General features: G+C 43.9%; 3 protein-coding genes across 4 annotated transcripts in view; all 3 read left to right on the forward strand.

Annotated features, from left to right (window-relative positions):
* LOC139059270 (cytochrome P450 3A8-like) overlaps window positions 1–5,581 on the forward strand; it is a 92,646-nt gene extending 87,065 nt beyond the window's left edge. The window contains exon 13 of the transcript XR_011514036.1: window positions 5,517–5,581. The gene's annotated coding sequence lies outside the window, so the exon portion shown is untranslated. The remainder of the gene's footprint in view (window positions 1–5,516) is intronic.
* A 1,447-nt stretch (window positions 5,582–7,028) lies between these two features.
* LOC139059701 (uncharacterized) lies at window positions 7,029–12,257 on the forward strand. Its single transcript, XM_070538133.1, has 4 exons — window positions 7,029–7,358; window positions 7,533–7,647; window positions 9,652–9,999; window positions 11,620–12,257. Exons 2-4 carry the CDS (start codon window positions 7,546–7,548, stop codon window positions 11,755–11,757), a joined length of 588 nt encoding a protein of 195 aa, XP_070394234.1. The 5' UTR covers window positions 7,029–7,358; window positions 7,533–7,545; the 3' UTR covers window positions 11,758–12,257.
* A 663-nt stretch (window positions 12,258–12,920) lies between these two features.
* LOC139059277 (uncharacterized) overlaps window positions 12,921–21,456 on the forward strand; it is a 29,321-nt gene continuing 20,785 nt past the window's right edge. For both annotated transcript variants that reach the window (XR_011514044.1, XM_070537471.1), the window contains exon 1: window positions 12,921–13,205. Coding sequence is in view for 1 of the 2 variants with exons in the window: in XM_070537471.1 (XP_070393572.1) it covers window positions 12,966–13,205 (240 nt within the window). In the remaining variant the exon portion in view is untranslated. The remainder of the gene's footprint in view (window positions 13,206–21,456) is intronic.

The following is a 21,456-nucleotide window of genomic DNA, read 5'->3' on the forward strand; positions in this document are numbered from 1 at the left end:
GTGATATGTGCAGCTTGATATTCATTGTACGTATTTTGATAAATGTCACAAGTGTGCTGAACAGCATTCAAGTGAACATCTTATTCACTGTGAATTGATAAGTGTTAAGCAACTTTACGTATATATTACGTAAAGTTGCTAAAATACGTAAAATTTATTAGGTATTATTATTATGTATTTATTTAAATAAATAAATAATTAATTAATTAAATAAATAAATAAACAACGAGGAGTGTGAGTAGGAACACTTTATTTTCAGCACACATATTTTTTAAATTAACTACTGTTATACTGCAAAAATCTGCACATTTAATAAAAGTACACTGCTCTGCTTCATCCCTCCAAGCCAAGTGCAAGTATCCTGTACCAAGAAGTCAAACCTAGACGTGGGATGTTCAGTCTGTGAAAATAAAAACGAGTTTGAAACATTAACAAGCAAAAACTAAAGCGCACTCAAGAAACTAAACACAGCACAGGAGCATATCCAATGAATCAGAATTACCTTTTAGAGCAAACATATAGTTTCCATGGCACAGTGAATAAACCTTATTCCTCTGGCCTTTCTTGTGCGCAAGAAAATATGAAAGTGCATGTGTTCTCCCTATTTTGTGTAATCTGTCACCTTTTCACACACAACAAAGATGTTGTCTCAATGCGCCCAACAGCCTTTGCATATTTATTTCTCTGCTCTCATACCATGATACCTACAGTTAAAGGATGTAGTAATGCTTAGCTTGAATGAACCAACACCAACTACATGCACTGTGCTGTTCAACATGGCATTGTAAGTTAGATTCATGCACATCACATTCATGTGCTATAAACATTTGATTGTGATTATAGGCGAGATAAATAAAAAGAAGGTATGTAAATAAGGATGTTCCCTAATGAGCTATGCAGAAGCGCTCTCCCGTTAGGATAGAAACCGAGCACAACTGCAGTCAACAAGAAGCCAACTTAACTTATACAGCATTTACAATCTAGGTTTTAAATGTGCTGCAGGTTTTTCTGAATTCATGGTCAAAAATCTAGGTGTTAAAGGTGACAAACATTTAAACAGGTCTCTGTTCGGACTGGTAATGCTATGTGTTGCCTAGTTTGATAAAATATGCCATATCACTGGTCTCCCAAGCTAAGGCTGCTGTCAAGTTGCAAGTGCAAATCACTCAATCATGTCTAGGGCATGTTTGAGCAAAAGGCAGCCAAGATTACTGTGCCACTGAGGTCTATTTCCTGACATCTGATTTCTTCTCAGAAAGCTGCCTCTCTAAAAAAACCTTCACAACAAAATAACCCAAACCTTTCTTGAGAAAAGCCATCACACTCGTCCTTGAACACTAATTACACAGTGGCTCCTTGTGATGTAATGTTATGTACGTCAGCACCTTACAAAGCACAGGAAAATATAATAATGGCAGCGTGACAGGTACACAAAAAATTAAAGGGATAAAACATCACACAGGCTGCCATTAGTGTTCATATCTCCATTTCAATGTGGATATTTTTAGGAGTGAATACGTGTTCTCATTAAACTGACTCATAATATCACAAAAGCGAATTGCTTTACATTCTAAACTGACAAATGTGCTTTATTACAATTCACCGCAATACAGGATGTGTTTTGCAGTGAACGGTCACGTAGGGTTTTGGCTAACCACGGCGGGCGTGTCCTGCAGCAGGGCCCCTTACGTATTGCGGTAAGGCATATTATGGTGACAATAGCTAACCTGGCATGTATGGCTTTAGCCAACAAAAGTTCTCAAGACATCATGCATCCTGCCACGAAAATCTCCTTTGTTGAGAGTAGAACATTAGGTTCGTCGCTGATTGAAACCACACATTTCAGATTCACGTAAATCTTTCCCAACATCGGTATGCTTCACCGCAACACACAAATATGTTGCGGTGATAACGGTGGTCAAACAGGCTGGTGCAAATGTTTCGACAGGGGAGCGTGCCTTCACCAGGGCAACTGCTTTCCTTGGCAGTTTTCATATACGTGAGTCTCCCCCACTCCCAACAGGGGAGATTTAGCTGGACCTTTGCCAAGAGACGTACTGACAAGCATTTGGTACTGGCTCGTAGAGATGCAGGAGTCTAAAAAGCGTTGCGAAATTCGGTTCCGTAAGGTTAGGTTCATCATCATCAGCCTGGTTACGCCCACTGCAGGGCAAAGGCCTCTCCCATACTTCTCCAACTACCCCGGTCATGTACTAATTGTTGCCACGTTGTTCCTGCAAACTTCTTAATCTCATCCGCCCACCTAACTTTCTGCCACCCTCTGCTACGCTTCCCTTCCCTTGGAATCCATCCCGTAACTCTTAATGACCATCGGTTATCTTCCCTCCTCATTACGTGTCCTGCCCATGCTCATTTCCTTTTCTTGATATCAACTAAGATATCATTAACTCGCATTTGTTCCCTCACCCGATCTGCTCTTTTGTTATCCTTTAACGTTACACCTATCATTCTTCTTTCCATAGCTCGTTGCGTCGTTTTCAATTTAAGCAGAACCCTTTTCGTAAGCCTCCAGGTTTCTGCCCCGTACGTGAGTACTGGTAAGACATAGCTGTTATATACTTTTCTCTTGAGGGATAATGGCAATCTGCTGTTCATGATCTGAGAATGCCTGCCAAACACCCCCCAGCCCATTCTTATTCTTCTGATTATTTCAGTCTCATGATCCGGATCCGCAGTCACTACCTGTCCTAAGTAGATGTATTCGCTTACCATTTCCAGTGCCTCGCTACCTATCGTAAACTGCTATTCTCTTCCGAGACTGTTAAACATTAGTTTAGTTTTCTGCAGATTAATTTTTAGACCCACCCTTCGGCTTTGCCTCTCCAGGTCAGTGAGCATGCATTGCAGTTGGTCCACTGAGTTACTAAGCAAGGCAATATCATCAGCGAATCGCAAGTTACTAAGGTATTCTCCATTAACTCTTATCCCCAATTCTTCCCAATCCAGGTCTCTGAATACCTCCTGTAAACATGCTGTGAATAGCATTGGAGAGATCGTATCTTACTGCCTGACGCCTTTCTTTATTGGGATTTTGTTGCTTTCTTTATGGAGGACTACGGTGGCTGTTGAGCCGCTATAGATATCTTTCAGTATTTTTACATAGGGCTCGTCTACATCCTGATTCCGCAACGCCTCCATGACTGCTGAGGTTTCGACTGAATAAAACGCTTTCTCGTAATCAATGAAAGCTATATATAAGGGTTGGTTATATTCCGCACATTTCTCTCTCACCTGATTGATAGTGTGAATATGATCTATTGTTGAGTAGCATTTAAGGAATTCTGCCTGGTCCTGCCTGGTCCTTTAAGGGTACCTGGCCTTTGATGCAAAGCAGCTTCCCAGGAGGCACGCTAATCCCATGCCTAGTTATGCAGCTCCCCGCGTTGAGTGGTTTCCCAGTGACATACAAAATTACATTGATTGACTGTGTTGTGAATAGGCGACGGTAATATGCTGATGCAAAAGCGTCGTTTCGCTTTCTAAAACTGCGCTCGGCTAAAGAGAACACGCATATGACCAAAGCAGTTGGACAGGAAACTACGAAATTACGTAGCTATTATGGAAGAAATAAACAGTTCAGAAAAAAATAGCCGTGTAAACATTAACTGGCTTACGAGGTCGACAAATCAATGGTTCGAAGCATCACAGCCACGTCCGAAATAGCGCTGAAGGCCGGCCAGTACACTTAGGCGCCTCGGCGCGCGTAATGTAACAGGAGACGGCAGGTGCACGCGTACATCATTAAGCAACACATATTATATATGTCGGTGAAAGCGGTCACTCTTCACTTCTGACATGCTTCACCACGTAACAACAGTCTATTGTGGCGAAGCTGACTTCAGGACGCCGATTTATTCAACTCATCTAGCGAGGCAGGTCCGTTTATCACGCTTGGCAACGTTTGACATTTTCTGCATTAATTTCGTTTGTTCTTTTCTAATCTTATTATCATAGTGACCCTGTATCACGCAGTAGCAGAGCTGGTGCCGCGTCCTAACTGCATTAGGAAAGGTAAGCGTGTATGCAGCAGGCACGGCGGCATTGGCTCTTGTTTGGAAACTTCGAGAGACGCTCTTCCGCGCAGCGATGCCATTCGTATTATTAAAAGAATGCAGGTGATGGTTAAGTGAGCCGCAGCAAAGCTGTAAAAAAGGAGTAGTCATGCTGTTCTAAGATCCTCTCGCTCGAGCGAGATGGTCTTAGAAAGAAAGCGCGATGTAACACGATCTGACGGAACAGCTCCGTCATGCCAGTGTTTTCTTACGTCCTCGTTCTTTCGCGCATCCTCCCCTGAACCAGACTACTGAATGGTTCTGCGCACGCACCGACGATCCTGACGGAGGCAATAGCACTAGCTGCCACGGCCCATTCCACATGCCGGCTGCAATTTGACGCGGCCAGGAGGCAAAATATGCGCACAAGGTACCTAATGGTAACGCATCAAACAGCTCACAGCCCCAAGCTTTTATTACACGCATATAGCGTGGAAAGATGAATTACTCACGCTCTAAGTGGGCACGGAATACGGACCGCTTCGCAGCGCAACCAGCTCCGTAAGACACGCCATGGAAATGAACGGATGTGACATCATGGGTTATAGCGAACGTGACGTCATAGGTGAACGTAGACATTTTGGGCATCTTTTGCATGCTGTGCCCCGGTCACACCAGACACGGCCTTTATGTTTCGAGTGCAAGTGGTTCTTTATCACAAAGGGGCCAATACTGCAGCACATTGTCGTTGACTCGAATGTTCTACTACGTGACGTTTGTACACATCAATGCTTGCGAGCTTGGTGCTTGTTTTTGAGCCCCATTATCTGCGATGTCAAACGCGTCGTTTTTTTTTTCACGTAATTTGCGGAAGGTTCCGGCGTAAGCGATGGTGCCCGCATTACTTCCAGAAAGTACTACACAATTCGTGTCACGCATACAATCTGATTACTCTAGGTTAGGCGATAACATATATACACAACAAATATAATCAACGATATAACATTAGAGTAAGTTCATCAGAGCGATAAACTTAAGTGGCCAGTGGGTGAGTGCAGTTACCGAGAAAAGTGTTGTGCAAGACTTGTATAGCACATAGAAGTATTAAGCGTATACTGGCGTGCACCTGTAGCTCTGCTTAACGTGTAAGAGATGCGCATGCACTACTAATTTAATTTATTGATGGGGTTTTACGTGCCAAAACCACTTTCTGATTATGAGGCACGCCGTAATGGAGGGCTCCGGAAATTTCGACCACCTGGGGTTCTTTAACGTGCACCTAAATCTAAGTACACGGGTGTTTTCGCATTTCGCCCCCATCGAAATGCGGCCGCCATGGCCGGGATTCGATCCCGCGACCTTGTGCTCAGCAGCCTAACACCATAGCCACTGAGCAACCACGGCGGGTACATACACTACTGATACACATGCCTGTATGATGTATAAGTAGAATTGCTTGTATGCAGTGGTTGCCTTTTTACTGAATGCATATAAATATTTCAGATGGTGATATGTGCAAGAGTTACGAAATGTGTAAACGTGTGCAAGGTCATCAAGGGAGCATTCAAGACGTTTCATCGCTAAACACAAGCTCAAGTGTTCCAATAAATGTCAAATTTCAACACCAAGCTGCTTCGGCTGCATAAATTTCTCTGAACCGGCTGGTTCTTTGCGACACGCGATGACAACCACAAAAAGCATACAAGCTATGACCAGCCTGAATCCCATTTGTATGTAAACGTTTACCAGTGGCTCCTGCCCATGGCTCACCATCCCTATTGCACTATCGATGCCAGTTGCAATAGGAACTGGAACCTGTTCCGGACCAACTGCGACCAGTTGCAAGGGGGATCAACTGGGACCAGTTGCAATGGGGACCAACTGGGAATTGTTCCATAAACCAGTTGAAGTGGAACCATGGTTGCATTCCCAGTTGGAAATTTTTACCTGGTTACGTATCTCTTTTGTGCTACCTGGGGCCCCTGGGCAATGGAAGAGCCCCTAGAAGCCGCCGAGCAGGGTCGCCGCTGCTCACTACGTCAGCGCGGACCTCCCGACCGCTATACGGCACCTAATGCGTATAAGCTACCTGAAGGGCGTAAACTGTTCTTCCACTCTTAGGCAAAGTTACACCCTTTGGAGTGCCCCTTCTGCCACACAACAATAATCGTTATCTGCCTTGATGCGTTTCCTTTCTTGAAAACGCCGCGCCCGCTACTTTCTTGTCGGGAATACATATCATGTTGATAACGCGTATGCCGTCCGTTACTGGAAAGTACCGGGCTCGCAGCGTTATAGAAAGGAAACGCATCAAAGCAGATGACGATTATCGTTGTGTGGTAGAAGGGGCACTCCAAAGGGTGTAACTTTGCCTAAGAGTGTAGAGTGTATCTTTGGTACGTCAGTTATAGGAGTCAGCCACAGGGACGTGTGTGCACTTTAGGAACAGTTTACACCCTTTGGAGTGCCCCTTCTGCCACACAACGATAATCGTCATTTGCCTTGATGCGTTTCCTTTCTTTAACGCTGCGAGCCCGGTACTCTCACTCTAAGAACAGTTTACACCCTTTGGAGTGGCCCTTCTGCCACACAACGATAATCGTCATCTGCCTTGATGCGTTTCCTTCCTTTAAAACGCCGCGCCCGCTACATTCCTGTCGGGAATGCTATCATGCTGATAACGCGCATGCCGTTCGTTACTGGAAAGTACCGGGCTCGCAGCGTTAGAGAAAGGAAACACATCATGGCAGATGACGATTATTGTTGTGTGGCAGAAGGGGCACTCCAAAGGGTGTAAACTGTTCTTACCCCCGTATTCAGAAATGCATCTTCATTCGAAGCCCATGCTTGACTTGATTTAGACGACGCCTGTCGTCAACGCACCAAAAGAAACGCAATGAGCGTCTTCGGCGCGTTCGCATAAGACGTCATTCATATCAAGTCAAGCATGGGCTTCATGTTAAGACGCATATACGGGGGTTAGAGTGCATGATGCCGTTTGCAGTTACATACAATCAACTAAACGAATAACTTTTTGAATGTTCTTTCGTTACTTGTTTTGCATGTTTTTCTCTCCCTCTTTTTTAATTGAATAGGTAAAGAGAGAGAAAGAAACGTTTATTATACGAAACAGTGTCTCGAGCGAGACCGGGTATCACCCTGTATAAGGTGGGAAGGCTCCTTAGTCCAGGAACGCCGTAGCGATCGAACGCCACGCGACGACTAGTACCGAGATTTTCCCGAACTCAATTTTTGCAGACATTGCCACTTTCCAGGAGTTCCAGGTGTTCCAGGAGTCCCTGTGAAAGATCCAGTGAAAATATTCCAGGAGTTGGAGTGAAGAAGGTAGGTTGCAGAGTGGGCAGAGGTAGCCGTAGAGCGCCGGGTAGAGGCGATGCATTGAATAGGTAGAGCTTTGAAAAATTAGATAATTGTTGCAGCACGCAATTCTTGGCCAATCCCCCACTGTGGGTACGAGCCATAATATGCTATCATCGTCATCATTTTTCACTGATGTAGGGGACCTGTAGCCATGTCGAGGCGCTGTGTAGCAGCAGCAGTGGTCCTGGCACTGTACCTCACCTACCTGAAGGAGTGCCTGGAGAACCGTGAATGCCTGTCCAAAAAATCCGGGGTAAGTAACAACCCACAGTACCATGTACCTGCCAGACGGGCCGCGATAGCACGCTTTTTGACGGGGATTACTGGGGGAAATTACATTGCTGGACGCAATCAGAGTTTATATATTAACAAAAGCGATTGTGAACATTTAACTTATGGCAATCGTTGCAAGAAGTAATCGCAGCGAGCTGAAATACCAGTTCCTCTCTTTATGCATTCTAACAACTCTCTTTGTAAACTACTCTCAATAATTCGGTGCCAACTTTGAATCTAGGAAGGACCGTCTGCCAGCTTCCCTCGAAGTGCCGAACCAAATTCTACTATTTCGCAACAATTCCAGAACTAGAACCTGCTCATAGGTAACCTGCGATCATTAAATAACCAACTCTGCACCTTTTACCAACAATATATTTTTTTTTACTTGGAAGCGCCTCTCGCGTCTCGGTAACGACAAATCAAAACGCACCAAGCGTCTCAACGCGCTTGCTTTCCCGCAAAGAGCTCGTAACTCGATGGACCGCACAGCGGCGTTCCGTTGGACATTAATGCTTTTATGCGCAAGCGTACTTCCCCCGCCGTGAAATCGGCCGTGTGTGTCGCCGCGAGGGAAGCTAGCGCCGGACGAGGAAGGCGCCAGGAGGTGTTGGAGAATCGCCGCGTTCGTGTCCTTTCAGTTCGTGCTTCTGTGTTCGCGGCGTCATATCTTTTCATATGCAGCTGTGTGTGCTTTCCCTGAAGCACACCAAGATCAATGTAGCGTCCGCGACTGCGCCCTTTCCGTTAGTGCTTCGACGCCGTGATATAGGCTGCGCATATTCGCGGTGTCCAAACGCTTGCGCGTAACCCGCGTTCACTAAGTCAAACGCCACTGTAACTTTTTTTTTATTTTATGCACTAAAGCGCCACCTCCTTCCCATTGATTGAGCCGTCGCGCGTGCAATGACGCACGCACTACGAACACATTTAGTATTTGAGAACCGTGAAGCTGCAGTGGCGTTATTCTATGCTGTGCTGTTCATTCTTTCGATAAAGAAAAGGCTGCGGCGTCGTCGGAAAAGCGTGCTCGTTTCGTACGTTAAAGGCGCAGGTTCGATTCTTATCTAGACTAAAATTTACGAAATTTTCTTTTCAAAGACATTAATTTGCTTTGTTTACAGGAACCTCCCCGATACATTTAACCTCAATCCGAGCATTTTGTGGCATATCTTTTTACTCTTTGCGCCATCGGCCATTTTTGTACCACCTTTCTGCCTCACATTTTCGCATAATAGCGCATATAATGCTTTCACACTGAAACATCACAAAGGCTTCACCTTTTGCACACTTTACATCCATGGTTGCAACACCAAGGTGCAGAGATTGCGAAAGTCAATCATACGCAGCTGTGACGCTATATAACTGCAAGTGCACCATTTCACCTCAATAAAAGAGAGCCCAGAAGGGTCATGGCAAGGACATGGCAAACGGCGGCTGCTTTACGTGGAAAGCTTAAAGTTGGCCATTATGATGCACTCGAGGAATTCGCCCACCATGTTCATGTATATACTCGTCTAAAGCTCTGCATTATGTTTTAAACCGTCGCAGAGGCAATGTCTCCATCATGTATCTTGAACCTACTAAATGCGTCTAGACGCATTTAGTAGGTTCAAGTGCACTGACAAAGATTGGCGACAGCTGTCGCCAATCTTTGTCAGTGTACTTGTTTGCGCTCTCTATTACTCCTCTCAATGAGCCTTCATTCACGAAAAATTATTGTACTGCCAATATTGTATAGGGAATTGATTTATAGATTATCTTTAGAAATAGGGTTACTATACTACACCAAGAGAATATATCGGCAAAAGATACCAGAAGGGTTGCTGCATTACGCACTGTTTTCCTACCGTCTGTCAGAACAAGAAGTTAGAACAAGCCTCATTGTTTGGAGAAGCACTTGAAGCCTTTTCGTGATAGACTCAGTTTGGTAATCTAGCACCAATGTGTCAATGTTGTGTTTTAATTTTTTTTTACATTTCAGCGGCAGTTCTTCACGACCGTAAGCATGGTCATCACGTACAGCCAACGGCCGCAACTGTTCGTGGTGGCCTTCTCGGCATACACCATTGCCCACGGCTGGCTTATGATCGAAACGGTGGCCCAAGTGGATCTGTGGCCTCCCAACGCCACTGCATGGAGCGCCATCAGAAGATTCCTCATGAAGGTTGCTGTTCTGATGGAGCTGGCAATGCCACTTATTGCCGTTTTTCCAGCAGAGGGCAGCCACCTCCACTATGTGTTCACTTCTGTCTACGGCATGGGAACACATCTGGCACTGCTGACTTTCTACTTTGAAAGACGGGCGCTACCAGGCGCGGCCGCGATCGAAGTAAGTGCTCGGCACTTCTCCTTCTGTGGACCAGCCTTTGTCAAAGGCTGGTCCACCCAGTAACGTTGGGTCCACCAGCCGAAATGTCTGTCTCTTCATTTTCGCCTTGCTTCTCTCCTATAGAGTGCGTTTTCTATTACGCTCTTCTGCGTAAAAAGAACGAAACAACGAAGATTTGCCACGATAAGGTGCAGCGCAGAAGAACAAAAGATGACTTGTTGCGTTCGCCACCGGGCCCTATGCGTCAGCACTCGTGACTCGTCAAAAACCGGCCGCAGTGGCACGCGCAAGCTCACGTTTTTAAACACGCTTCACAGTGGCACACTCTCAAAAGAGTTGCCCGATTTGGGGTGTTTTTTTGTCCCACAACCATAGTCGTCATCTGTCTTGCCCGTGTTTCCTTTCTTTAACGCTGCGAGCCCGGTACTTCCCAGTCACGAACGGCATGCGCGTTATCAGTGTGACGCAGCATTCTCGACAGGAAAGTAGCGAGCGCCGAGTTTGCAAGAAAGGAAACGCAAGCAACGCAGATGACGATAATTGTTGTGGGACAAATATACACCCTAAAGGGTGAAAACAGTTTTTAGAGTGCCGCGGCGACATTAATCGCTCCTCAGCATCATTCAACCAATTTGATTCAACAAAGGCGGAATGACAGGATATATCCTGCCATTCGCGGGTACGTGTATACACGTACCGGTACATACGTATATGAACGTGTACGTGGATACACGTACCCGTCCGTTGTTGCCACCCACGGCACGGAACCGCGCCCTAAGTCATATACATTCGCCACACACTTTCCACAACACCACATCGCAACGTTCATCAAGGGTAGGCACCAACACGGCAATCGCGCTGTCGCTTTTGGTGCACCTCACAAACGATTGCAATCATATATGGGTCGTTTTCAAACGAGGGAGTGGTCACACACATGACAACCGAAACCAAACGTTTTGTCGATGAAATATCGATCGGTGGAATCGCGCATCTGCACCAATGTAATTATCAGCCGTCCGAGCGCGGTACCTTGATTGTTGCGCCGCATTAATCGCTTTAATATCTGGTTCGCTTTCTGATCGAGCTCACCGCTTACGGGCAGCCTCCTCAGCCTGCTCCTCACTGGTTCATGCCACCCGCCACTCTCGCTCAAGCTTGCGCTCCTGAAGTGTGGCTTCGTGAGCACCTTGTTCTCTGACAGCATGCACTACATGCGGCCACCTAATGCCACCGCAGGCAAGCAGGCGCGGATATGCAGCAGATGGCTTGTAAGCAGTAAACCTGTTGCCTTCCCAGCCTTCCGAGCGTCGTGCCTCGATTGTTGCGCCGCATTAATCGCTCTGTTGGCCTTTCTGCTCGAGTTGGGGCCTTCGTTGTAAGCAAGATCAAAGCACTCGAGGAGGGAATTTATTACTTCACCCTAAATCTAAATGTGGTGATGTAGCCAAAGTTTACCATTATTTGGAATGTTTCCGCAAAGCTGGTGTCACGTACCGGTTTCTCATGTTCTCCTTTCTGAAATTAAGGCTTCTCCCAGGAGAAGTTTCCTAGGCTTATGCAATTTATTTTTCAGGAATTTGCAAATGCATTCAACATAATCCTTGTTTTGCAAATTCGCAGGGCGCTTTAATGTGGCTGAGAGCGTTCGTCTTCATCCACGGTACGTCACTGCTCATCATGGCACTTGGTTTTGCCGTGCACACCGGTGGATACGAGTACTGTAAGTTCCTAAATTATTCACCCTGTCCTACAGACTGATTTGAAAAAAATATACTGCCTTAAAGATAACACTTTTCGTGTAACCAAAATTTTCCATAATAACCAAAAATGGGCTCTGGATAGATAGTCCTCAATTAAACAATTTTAGTGTACTTTGTATATATTCCAGAGACCTGTACCGGATCTTAAGAGTTTCAAGTAGCACTGTGCGTGTGTTTATGCGCCTCTTGTGTTCTGTGTCTTGTGTGCTTTCAGTCAGCAAAGCTCAACTTTAATTGAACCTCCCAGATACATTTAACCTCAATCCGAGCATTTTGTGGCATATCTTTTTACTCTTTGCACCATCGGCCATTTTTGCACCACCTTTCTGCCCCACATTTTCGCATAATAGCAGATATAATGCTTTCACACTGAAACATCACAAAGGCTGCACCTTTTGCACACTTTACATGCATGGTTGCAACCCCAAGGTGCAGAGATTGGGAAAGTCAATCATACGCAGATACGCAGCTGTGACGCTATATAACTGCAAGTGTACCATTTCACCTCAATAAAAGAGAGCCCAGAAGGGTCATGCAAGGACATGGCAAACTGCGGCTGCTTTACGTGGAAAGCTTATAGTTGGCCATTATGATGCACTCGAGGAATTCGCCCACCATGTTCATGTATATACTCGTCTAAAGCTCTGCATTATGTTTTAAACCGTCGCGGAGGCAATGTCTCCATCATGTATCTTGAACCTACTAAATATGCGTCTAGACGCATTTAGTAGGTTCAAGTACACTGACAAAGATTGGCGACAGCTGTCGCCAATCTTTGTCAGTGTACTTGTTTGCGCTCTCTATTACTCCTCTCAATGAGCCTTCATTCACGAAAAATTATTGTACTGGAGACAGCCAATAATGCATGTCGAATTGATTTATAGATTATCTTTAGAAATAGGATTACTATACTACACCAAGAGAATATATCAGCAAAAGATACCAGAAGGGTTGCTGCATTACGCACTGTTTTGCTACCGTCTGTCAAAACAAGAAGTTAGAACAAGCCTCATTGTTTGGAGAAGCACTTGAAGCCTTTTCGTGATAGACCCAGTTTGGTAATTTAGCACCAATGTGGGTAATGTTGTGTTTTAATTTTTTCTTACATTTCAGAGGCAGTTCTTCACCACGCTCAGTAAGATCATGGAACACAGTGGTGCGGCCGAACTTTTCTCGGTTTGTTTCCTTCTGTACACGCTCGCCCACATGAGCCTCATGTGGGCTACGTGCACAGCAGTTAACCAGTTGCCAGCAGCACCATGGAGCGGATGGCAGAGGGCAGCGATGTTGTGCGGCATGCTTGTGGAACTTTGTATGCCGCTGATACCACTGTTTCCCGCGGAAGGCTCCGCCCTCCACGGCATTTTCACGGCAGCCTACGGCGCGGGGACCCACCTGACGTTGCTGATGTTTGTGGTGGAGCGATCGACGCTACCAGGCGCAGACGTAAGTGCTCGGCACTTATCCTTCTGTGGACCAGCCTTTGTCAAAGGCTGGTCCACCTAGTAACGTTGGGTCCACCAGCCGAAACGTCTGTCTCTTCATTTTCGCCTTGCTTCTCTCCTTCTATTGAGCGCGTTTTCTGTTACGCTCTTCCGCGTAAAAAGAGAGAAACAACGAAGATTTGCTACGATAAGGTGCAGCGCAGAAGAACAAAAGATGACTTGTTGCGTTCGCCACCCGGCCTTATGCGTCAGCACTCGTGACTGGTCAAAAACCGGCTGCAGTGGCACGCGCAAGCTCACGTTTAAACACGCTTCACATTGTTTTGCCCGTCGAAGCCGCCAGAGCGCATATCGCAAGAGGGGCACCTCGTGGCTACATTCGTATATCGCCGGCACGCAAGGGGGATGCGCGCTTGCAGTCTCGGAGGGACGCACTCGCATTGCGCTGTGGTATGTTTGCGGCTGTTGTGAATGTGCTGCCGCTGCCCTTTGTCATGTAAGTGTCGCAGTGTTTTGCCGTCAAGAAAACGGCATTCTGTGATTAGTTTGGGTTGTGCGATCTGTTTGTGTCGTTTTATTTGGAAATCAGTAGTGTTTTCAATTGCAGGGCGCCGAGTGGAGGGCACTAATCAGCTCTTCAAGTTCATTGTCATGTTATGTGAGGCGCCTTTTCACTGACGCTGTAATTAAGTCAGTAAGGGCAGTATAAGGACGAAAGTTTGAGCTACCAAATTGTGCCTGTGTGTCCCTAGCGTCAGGATCGGCCGCTGTGCGTGATCCTAACAAGAAAGCATTTTGCAGAATGCGAAGAACGGCGGCGAAATTGCGGTCTGTGTGCACCTTTCTGATCTCCGCAATAGAGGCGTCATCGTGGTATTTTAGTCTCCCCTTTAGCAAGAGTGTTGCAGACAAGAAAACTGGTTCAAACAGGCTTTTTTTAATGGCTCAGGACTAGTATGGTATCCCAAAAGGTGAGGTCAAGTGCCTGCCCTATTTTCTTCCCTTGTGCTACAGCGCACTGACAGAATTTTGCGTGCACCATACCGTGCTTTTATCGTTTGCGCTTCAGGTTCTCGATTGTGTTTTCGCCCCCTTTACCCATGTGATGGGTACGTATTTCATGGTCTTACGGGGAACCACGTGTGTCCATATATTGTGTCCAATATATGAAACGGCCAAATTCGATTTTATTTGACTCCTCAGATGGTTTATTGAGTCCCTTGTAGCTTTGTGCTTGTTATCAATTTTACTACTTGGCGAATGGATAACTCTGCTGCAACTCGCTGCATAACTCGCTTGTGGATACTGCGTACGTGAGTTGAGTATGTCCTTGGTATAAAATAACTTGTATGCTTTATGTAGTACGATTGTTTGCAGTTTGGGACGTGTCGGAATGTACGCTGTGCGCCCTTCGCGCTTTACTTAGTCGGTGGCCTGCCAAGTTCTTGTGGGTGCCATGTGTGCGCATTGAGTTTGCGAAGCGCGCGCGCGGTTTCTTTTTTTATTAGTGTTCTGTTCGCACGCTTCGCACAACAGGGCATGCCGCAGTTCTTTGTCCTTGTGCAACACATTTTCCTAGCATACGTCTGTTCATTATTTGATACCGGTTTCACACGGGGCTCTTTTAACCGCTATCCAGTCCGTTACAAATAGAATTTCTCAGTCGTGATTGGCTCCTTTGCGCAAGCTATGAGAGTGAGCCAGTCGTATCGATAATTTCGATCCGGATCGGGCTTGATCGCGATCGAGAGTGGTCGTGTGACACCGGTTTTACACATGGCTCCCACATAGGGAACACTGTAAGTTCAATGCTACTGAGTGAAGATCAAGTGCATATATGATGTGCATATATGTGTGTATGTGGGCAAGTCTTTCTGGATAAGCCAATACTTGTGCATTCAAAACATTTCAACTACCAGCGTAGTGCATCAATGGGTCTAGTTCGACAAAATGGAGCGCCAGTGCAGATATATGAGCATACCTGTCCAGGGCAGCAAGTGTGTCTGCATTGAAACCACTACCAGCATGTGCGGCAGTTCTATTTCCAGCGGGACTGCAGAATAATCAATAGGGTGCTCTCAAGCTGTTTACCTATGAAGCTCTGCCTGGACTGTGTGCCAAATAATATAATGCAACACTTTCTTATGCCTTATAATTATCGAGTAGTCAGGATTATTCAGGCAAATTTCAATGAAATTCGATGATGATGTTTTTTTTATATCCAAGTCAAAGTTGTCACTTTTTTGACGTTCTTGAACTTCGGCCAATTTTGAGGCCATATTGGAAGATATCTGTCAAGTGTAGAGCTACAAAACTTGCCTTAAGTGACTAAAAGTAGCTTAAAAATATTGAGAAAAAGATTCAGTGTGGAGATCTTTACGCATGTTGCCCTGAGGCTGCCCTGAAAAGTGCCTTTTTTGCACTGCATAGCTCCAGAAGCGAAGTTTGCGATTTTCTATTTATAAGATTTACACAGCAAGAAAATGTCTTATTTATTTGTTTGTATAGCACAAGTTGCAAAGAAGTAACGAAAAAATACTTATGTGTGGAAAAAATTTATTGTGCATGCAGTGAGGCTCCAAACTTCCACCCCATATAATTTTTTTCCGAGAAAACTACGAAGTTTCTTGCAAAACTAATGTTCATTCCTTTGTGTGGACACATTTACCCATCACATATAAAAATTTAATTTAATGAGAACAAGAAATGGTCATGGGACCTCGATTACCGTTCTTCTCTGAACATGCCATATATATATATATATATATATATATATATATATATATATATATATATATATATATATATATGAAAAGAAAGGTGACAAACATTATGAAAACATTTTAGTAACGTGTCAATCCAGGGATCAGCCTGACAAAGGTGGGACCCTTGGCTGAGCGGTTACTGAAATGTTGTCATAACACTTAAATTAAATTTAAATTTAAATTTAAATTTGTGCCTTTGGGTGCGGTGGGAAAAGAACCCTTCTTTATATATAAATACACACACTTTACTCCACTTTGTAATTTATAAATTGTAGCCAGAAAGCATGCAAGATCGGCCTACTTGAAACGAATTCTCAGGATTACATGTTTCAACACATAATTGTTGGTGCAGTTACTTTTGTGCAACAGTGCATGTGGGAAACATTGCTTGGTTAAAAAAGTGGAATGACAGTAGATTTTTTCTGCAAGTTTGATAGTGCATGTCTCAAAAATGGTGTCATACACAAAATTATTTATAAGTTTATATGGCTTGCAGCCTTGCTGGATAAGTTTTTCATGTTGCAATATGCGTCTTACGTAATTATGTATTAAAAAATTGTGCATTTTATAAATCAGTCAATTACGCATTTCAATTTCTCGTTATAATAACGTCCGCCTCTTTCAGCGATGCAACTAAAGGACTAAGAATTGTGCTACCTGCCACAGGTGACATTTAAAAAAAATGTCAGTGTTCACAGAAACACCATATAATATGGAGTGGTTTTCTTAGACCATACAATATTTTTAAAAATCACCTGTGGCAGATAGCATAATTGCAGTTCTTGAGCTGGAGTACTCAAAGTAGCGGACATTTACTCACAGAGAAAATCGATGAATAATTGCAAAATTATGTAACTAAGTTACATATTAATTGGTTACTCTGTCATCATCATCATCAGCCTGTTTTATGTGCATGGCAGGACGAAGGCCTCTCCCTGTGATCTCCACTTACTCCTGTCCTGTGCTAACCGATTCCAAATAGCGCTTATGAATGTCCCAATTTCATCGCTCCACCTAGTCTTCTGCCATCCCCGACTGCGTTTCCCTTCTCTTGGTACCTATTCTGTAACCTTAATGGTCCAACGGTTATCTATCCTGCACATTACATGACCTGCCCAGCTCCATTTTTTCCTCTTAATGTCAATTAGAATATCGGCTATACCCGTTCGCTCTCTCATTCAAACCACTTCTTTCTGTATCTTAATGTTATGCCTAGCATTCTTCGTTCTATCACTCTTTGCACGATCCTTAACTTTGTCTGAAGCTTCTTTGTCAATTTCCAAGTTTCTGCCCCATATGTCAGCACCGGCAAAATACACTGCTTGCACACCTTCCTTCTCAATGATAATGGTAAGCTTCAAGTCAGGAGCTGACAATGTCTGCCGTATGCGATCCAACCCGTTTTTATTCCTCTATGACATAATTTCCTTCTCATGATCAGCGTTCCCTGTGAATAGTTGACCTAGGTAAACATACTCATTCACAGACTCTACAGGCTGACTGGCGATCCTGAACTCTTGTTCCCTTGCCCGGGTATTCATCATTGTCTTTTGCATAATAATCTTCAACCCCACTCTTACACTCTGTTAAGGTCCTCAATCATTTGTTCTAACTAATATGCAGTGTTGCTGAATGAAACAATGTAATCGGCAAACCAAAGGTTGCTGAGATATTCACCATCGAACCTTACTCCTAAGCCTTCCCAATTTAATACCTTAAATACTTCTTCTAAACATGCAGTGAATAGCATTGGAGAGGTTGTCTTCCTGGATGACCCCTTTCTTTATAGGTATGTTCTAACTTTTCTTGTGTAGAATTAAGGTAGCGGTGCAATCTCTGTAGATATTTTCGAAGCTATGTACGTAAGCAGTCTGTACTCGATTATTTAATGCCTCTATGACTGCTGGTATCTCTACTGAATCGCATGCTTTTTCGTAACCTACGAAATCCATATAGAGAGGCTTATTGTACTCTGTGGATTTCTCGATTACCTGATAGATGAAATGGATGTTATCCATTGGAGAGCATCCCTTCCTGAAGCTACCCTGGTTGACTAAAGTCCAGTGTTGCCTTTGTTCTATTGGAGATTATTTTGGTAAATATTTTATATAATACTAGGAGTAAGCTAATGGGCCTATAATTTTTCAATTCTTTAATGTCTCCCTTTTTGTGGATTAGTATAATGTTTGCATTCTTCCAGTTTTCTGGGACCCTTGCAGTCAATAGACACTTCGTATAAAGAGCCGCCAGTTTTTCAAGCATTATGTATCCTCCATCTTTGAATAAATCAACTGTTATTCCATCTTCTCCTGCCGCTCTTCCTCGTTTCATGCCTTGCAAGGCCCGTTATAGGAGGAGTTCCTGTATCCTGTTCATTACTGCTTTTAATTGAGGTATCCTGACTCCTCTGGGTACTGTACTGGTCAGCATAGAATTATTCCGCTGCATTTACTATATATTCAAGATTGCTGATGATATTACCCTGCTTATCTTTCAGTGCATACAGCTTGGGTTGTCCTATGCTAAGTTTCTTTCTCACCAATTCAGGCTGCATAAATTTTTTATGGCTTCTTCAGTCTTTCTCACATTATAGTTTCGAATATCCCTTATTTTCGCCTTGTTGATGAGTTTTGACAATTTCGGGAATTCTATCTTATCTCTTGATTTGGACACTTTCATTCTTTGTCGTTTCTTTATTAGGTTTTTCATTACCTGGGAGAGCTTTCTATTTGTTGCCTTAGTGCCTTGCCTCCCACTTCCTTTGCTGCCTCTGAAGCCAGCCTAGATATGGTTTTATTTATTACCTCTACGTCATCATCATCTCTGTTCCAATGTTGCGTATTTGTTTGCAAGTACCAGCCTGAATTTCTCTGCTTTTACCCTTACTGCCTCTAGGTTGACCTGTTTCTTCTTACCTTTCTCTCTTCAAATTGAGGTGAACCGTAGCCCTCACTAACCTATGATCACTGCACTTTACCCTACCTTTCACTTGTACATCCTGTACTATGCTGGGATCGACAGAAAGTTTGAAGTCAATTTCATTTCTTGTTTCACCATTAGGGCTTTTCCTGGGTCCACTTTCTGTTGATACACTTCCTGAAAAAGGTGTTCATTATTCGAAGTTCATTCCTTTCTGCAAATTCTACCAGCATCTCTCCTCTAGTGTTCCTAGCATCGACGCCGTTGTTGCCAATTGCTTCTTCACCAGCCTGCTTTTTCCCCACTTTTGCATTGAAATGGCCCATTATTACAGTGTACTGAGTTTGCACTTCTCTCATCGTTAATTCGACACCTTCATAAAACTGATCTTGTTCATCATCATTGTGACTGGATGTTGGAGCATAGGCTTTAATCTATACCTCTTATTAAGTTTGATTACGACTACTGCTACCCTCTGATTAATGCTGTAGAATTCGTCAATGTTGCCCGCTATGTCCTTATGAATTAAGAATTCTACTTCGTATTGCTTCTCATCTGGGAGATCTCTATAGCAGAGGACATGACCGTTATACAGCAATGTATAAGCCCCACCCGTTTTTCCAAGTTCACTGAGGCCAATGATATCCCAAGCAACGTCTGATAGTTCCTGAAAGAGTCCTGTTAAGCTAGCCTCAATCGACAGCGTTCGGCTGTTAAAGGTTGAGAGGGTCAGTTTCCATTGGTGGCCTTTCTGGACCCAGGGATTCTTAGCACCCTCTGCTGCATTACAGGTATAACCCGGGTTACTGTGTGGCACATAATAAAATATACAAATTGTAGCAGGTGCGTTGGTAAGGCACATCCTCTTGGAATGAATTCTAAGGATTTTATGGTTTTCAAGATATGCAGCATGAAACTTGTAGTAAAAATGCACTATTGTTCCCCTTTTAGCAAACCTCAATTTTATGCATTCAAGCACAAAAGTAACGGAGTACTTTGTATTTTGGCTCACACCTTGGGAATGAATATTTTGTAACTGGTGTCATCCTAAAAATTTGCTACAATTGAATAGACTTTTGAACTCACTGGTTGTATTTCGTAAATTGCAATATGTGCCATGAGGTCATCAATCAAACATAATTGGTGTTATTTTATTAATCAGTCAAATATGCAAATAGATTTTTTATGAAAGTAATGACCACTTCTTTGACTAATCTAGCTCAGTGGCTAAAATTAAGCTATATGCCACATGCAATTCTTAAAATTTCGGTATAAATAGTTGTTTTTAACATTGTCAAAAATCCATTTCTGGAGATCGACGACTCTCAGAAGCCAAGTTACACTGAAGATCCACATGTTCAAATGAACACTCAACAAAATTTCACTCATAACCATAAAATGATTTTCGCACATGATACGCTGGACATTAAGGAAATTGCATTAAGTTTTTAACTAATGACATATAGTGCAATCATTGTAATACAGAAATTGAAGCGAGTGATTCTGCAATGTATATTCAAGAGAACAAATTATAATGCTGGAACCAGTTTTGAGATAAGCACTGTAAAAATTGCGATAAATGTACATGGTGTCCCACAAGCCTAGTGCAAAAACCAGGCACACACAAATAGGCGCTCGGAAAAGCGTTCGTATAAAATTTTTGCCTAGTGCAGAAACCAGGGGCACATTATTCTGCGCTAGGAAAAGCGTGCGAAAGAACATAGCGAGCCGCACCAATCTAATACAGAAGCCAGAGGGTGGGGGGGGGGGAAGTAAAGTGTTACACTAAGCTCAGTGCTACCACTTACTCTTCCAATGCATTGACTCTTCTAACAAAGTCTTGTTATACATTGAAGCTCAAAAATTAGCTGGCCGCCAATGCATTTCATCGCAAAATTTGGGACCGCGTATCTCAAAACCGGTGTCATCCTCAGATTTTATTCCAAGTGGACATGACTTTCAATGTCATCGGCCATGCACATAAATTGCACCAAGAGGCGTAAGATAATTAGCAAATCATTTGAATTTCTCGAGCAAATAGTGTTGATCTCTCAGACTAATCGCGCTTGAGAAGTAAAATTGTGCTGCATGGCACGGGCGATAAAAAAATATAACAATAAAGAAAACTCCCAGCATTTTCGCTGTGAATCTGGGATACCAGCTGAGCTTTAAAAGAAGCACACAAAGATCACTCTGCGAGTAACTACGAAAATGAATGTCACCTACTTAGGCCTCTTCCAGAATACACTCAAACGTGCCCGCATCAAAGTGTGTACCATAGTACTGGTTCAGTGGCGTTACCAGTAGAAACTGCAAACAGACCTTGATGTATTTTCTTCTGTATAAAACCCGGTGCACGTGGTGCGATATTGTACTGCAGTTTTTGCAGCTACAATTCCCGCAAATGCAAACATCACGACTGTTTCACATGCACCGAGCGTTGCAGCTGCCATTTTTGCATTTGCGAGCACCTCGTGGAGGACTTAATTATTCTTGGCATCATTTCGCTTCTATAAGAAGAAAGTAAAGCAACTTATTTGTTCCCCGTCCTTGCCGCCTGAGCATTTT

Source organism: Dermacentor albipictus, chromosome 4, assembly GCF_038994185.2.
Source record: "Dermacentor albipictus isolate Rhodes 1998 colony chromosome 4, USDA_Dalb.pri_finalv2, whole genome shotgun sequence".
NCBI lineage: Eukaryota > Metazoa > Arthropoda > Arachnida > Ixodida > Ixodidae > Dermacentor > Dermacentor albipictus.

Bases quoted from the DNA above. Each gene is read 5' to 3' on its own strand.
- LOC139059701 (XM_070538133.1), top strand. From the start codon at position 7,546: ATGTCGAGGCGCTGTGTAGCAGCAGCAGTGGTCCTGGCACTGTACCTC. The intron at 7,648-9,651 runs GTAAGTAACAAC...TTTACATTTCAG, and splicing joins GCCTGTCCAAAAAATCCGGG to CGGCAGTTCTTCACGACCGT. The intron at 10,000-11,619 runs GTAAGTGCTCGG...GCAAATTCGCAG, and splicing joins CAGGCGCGGCCGCGATCGAA to GGCGCTTTAATGTGGCTGAG.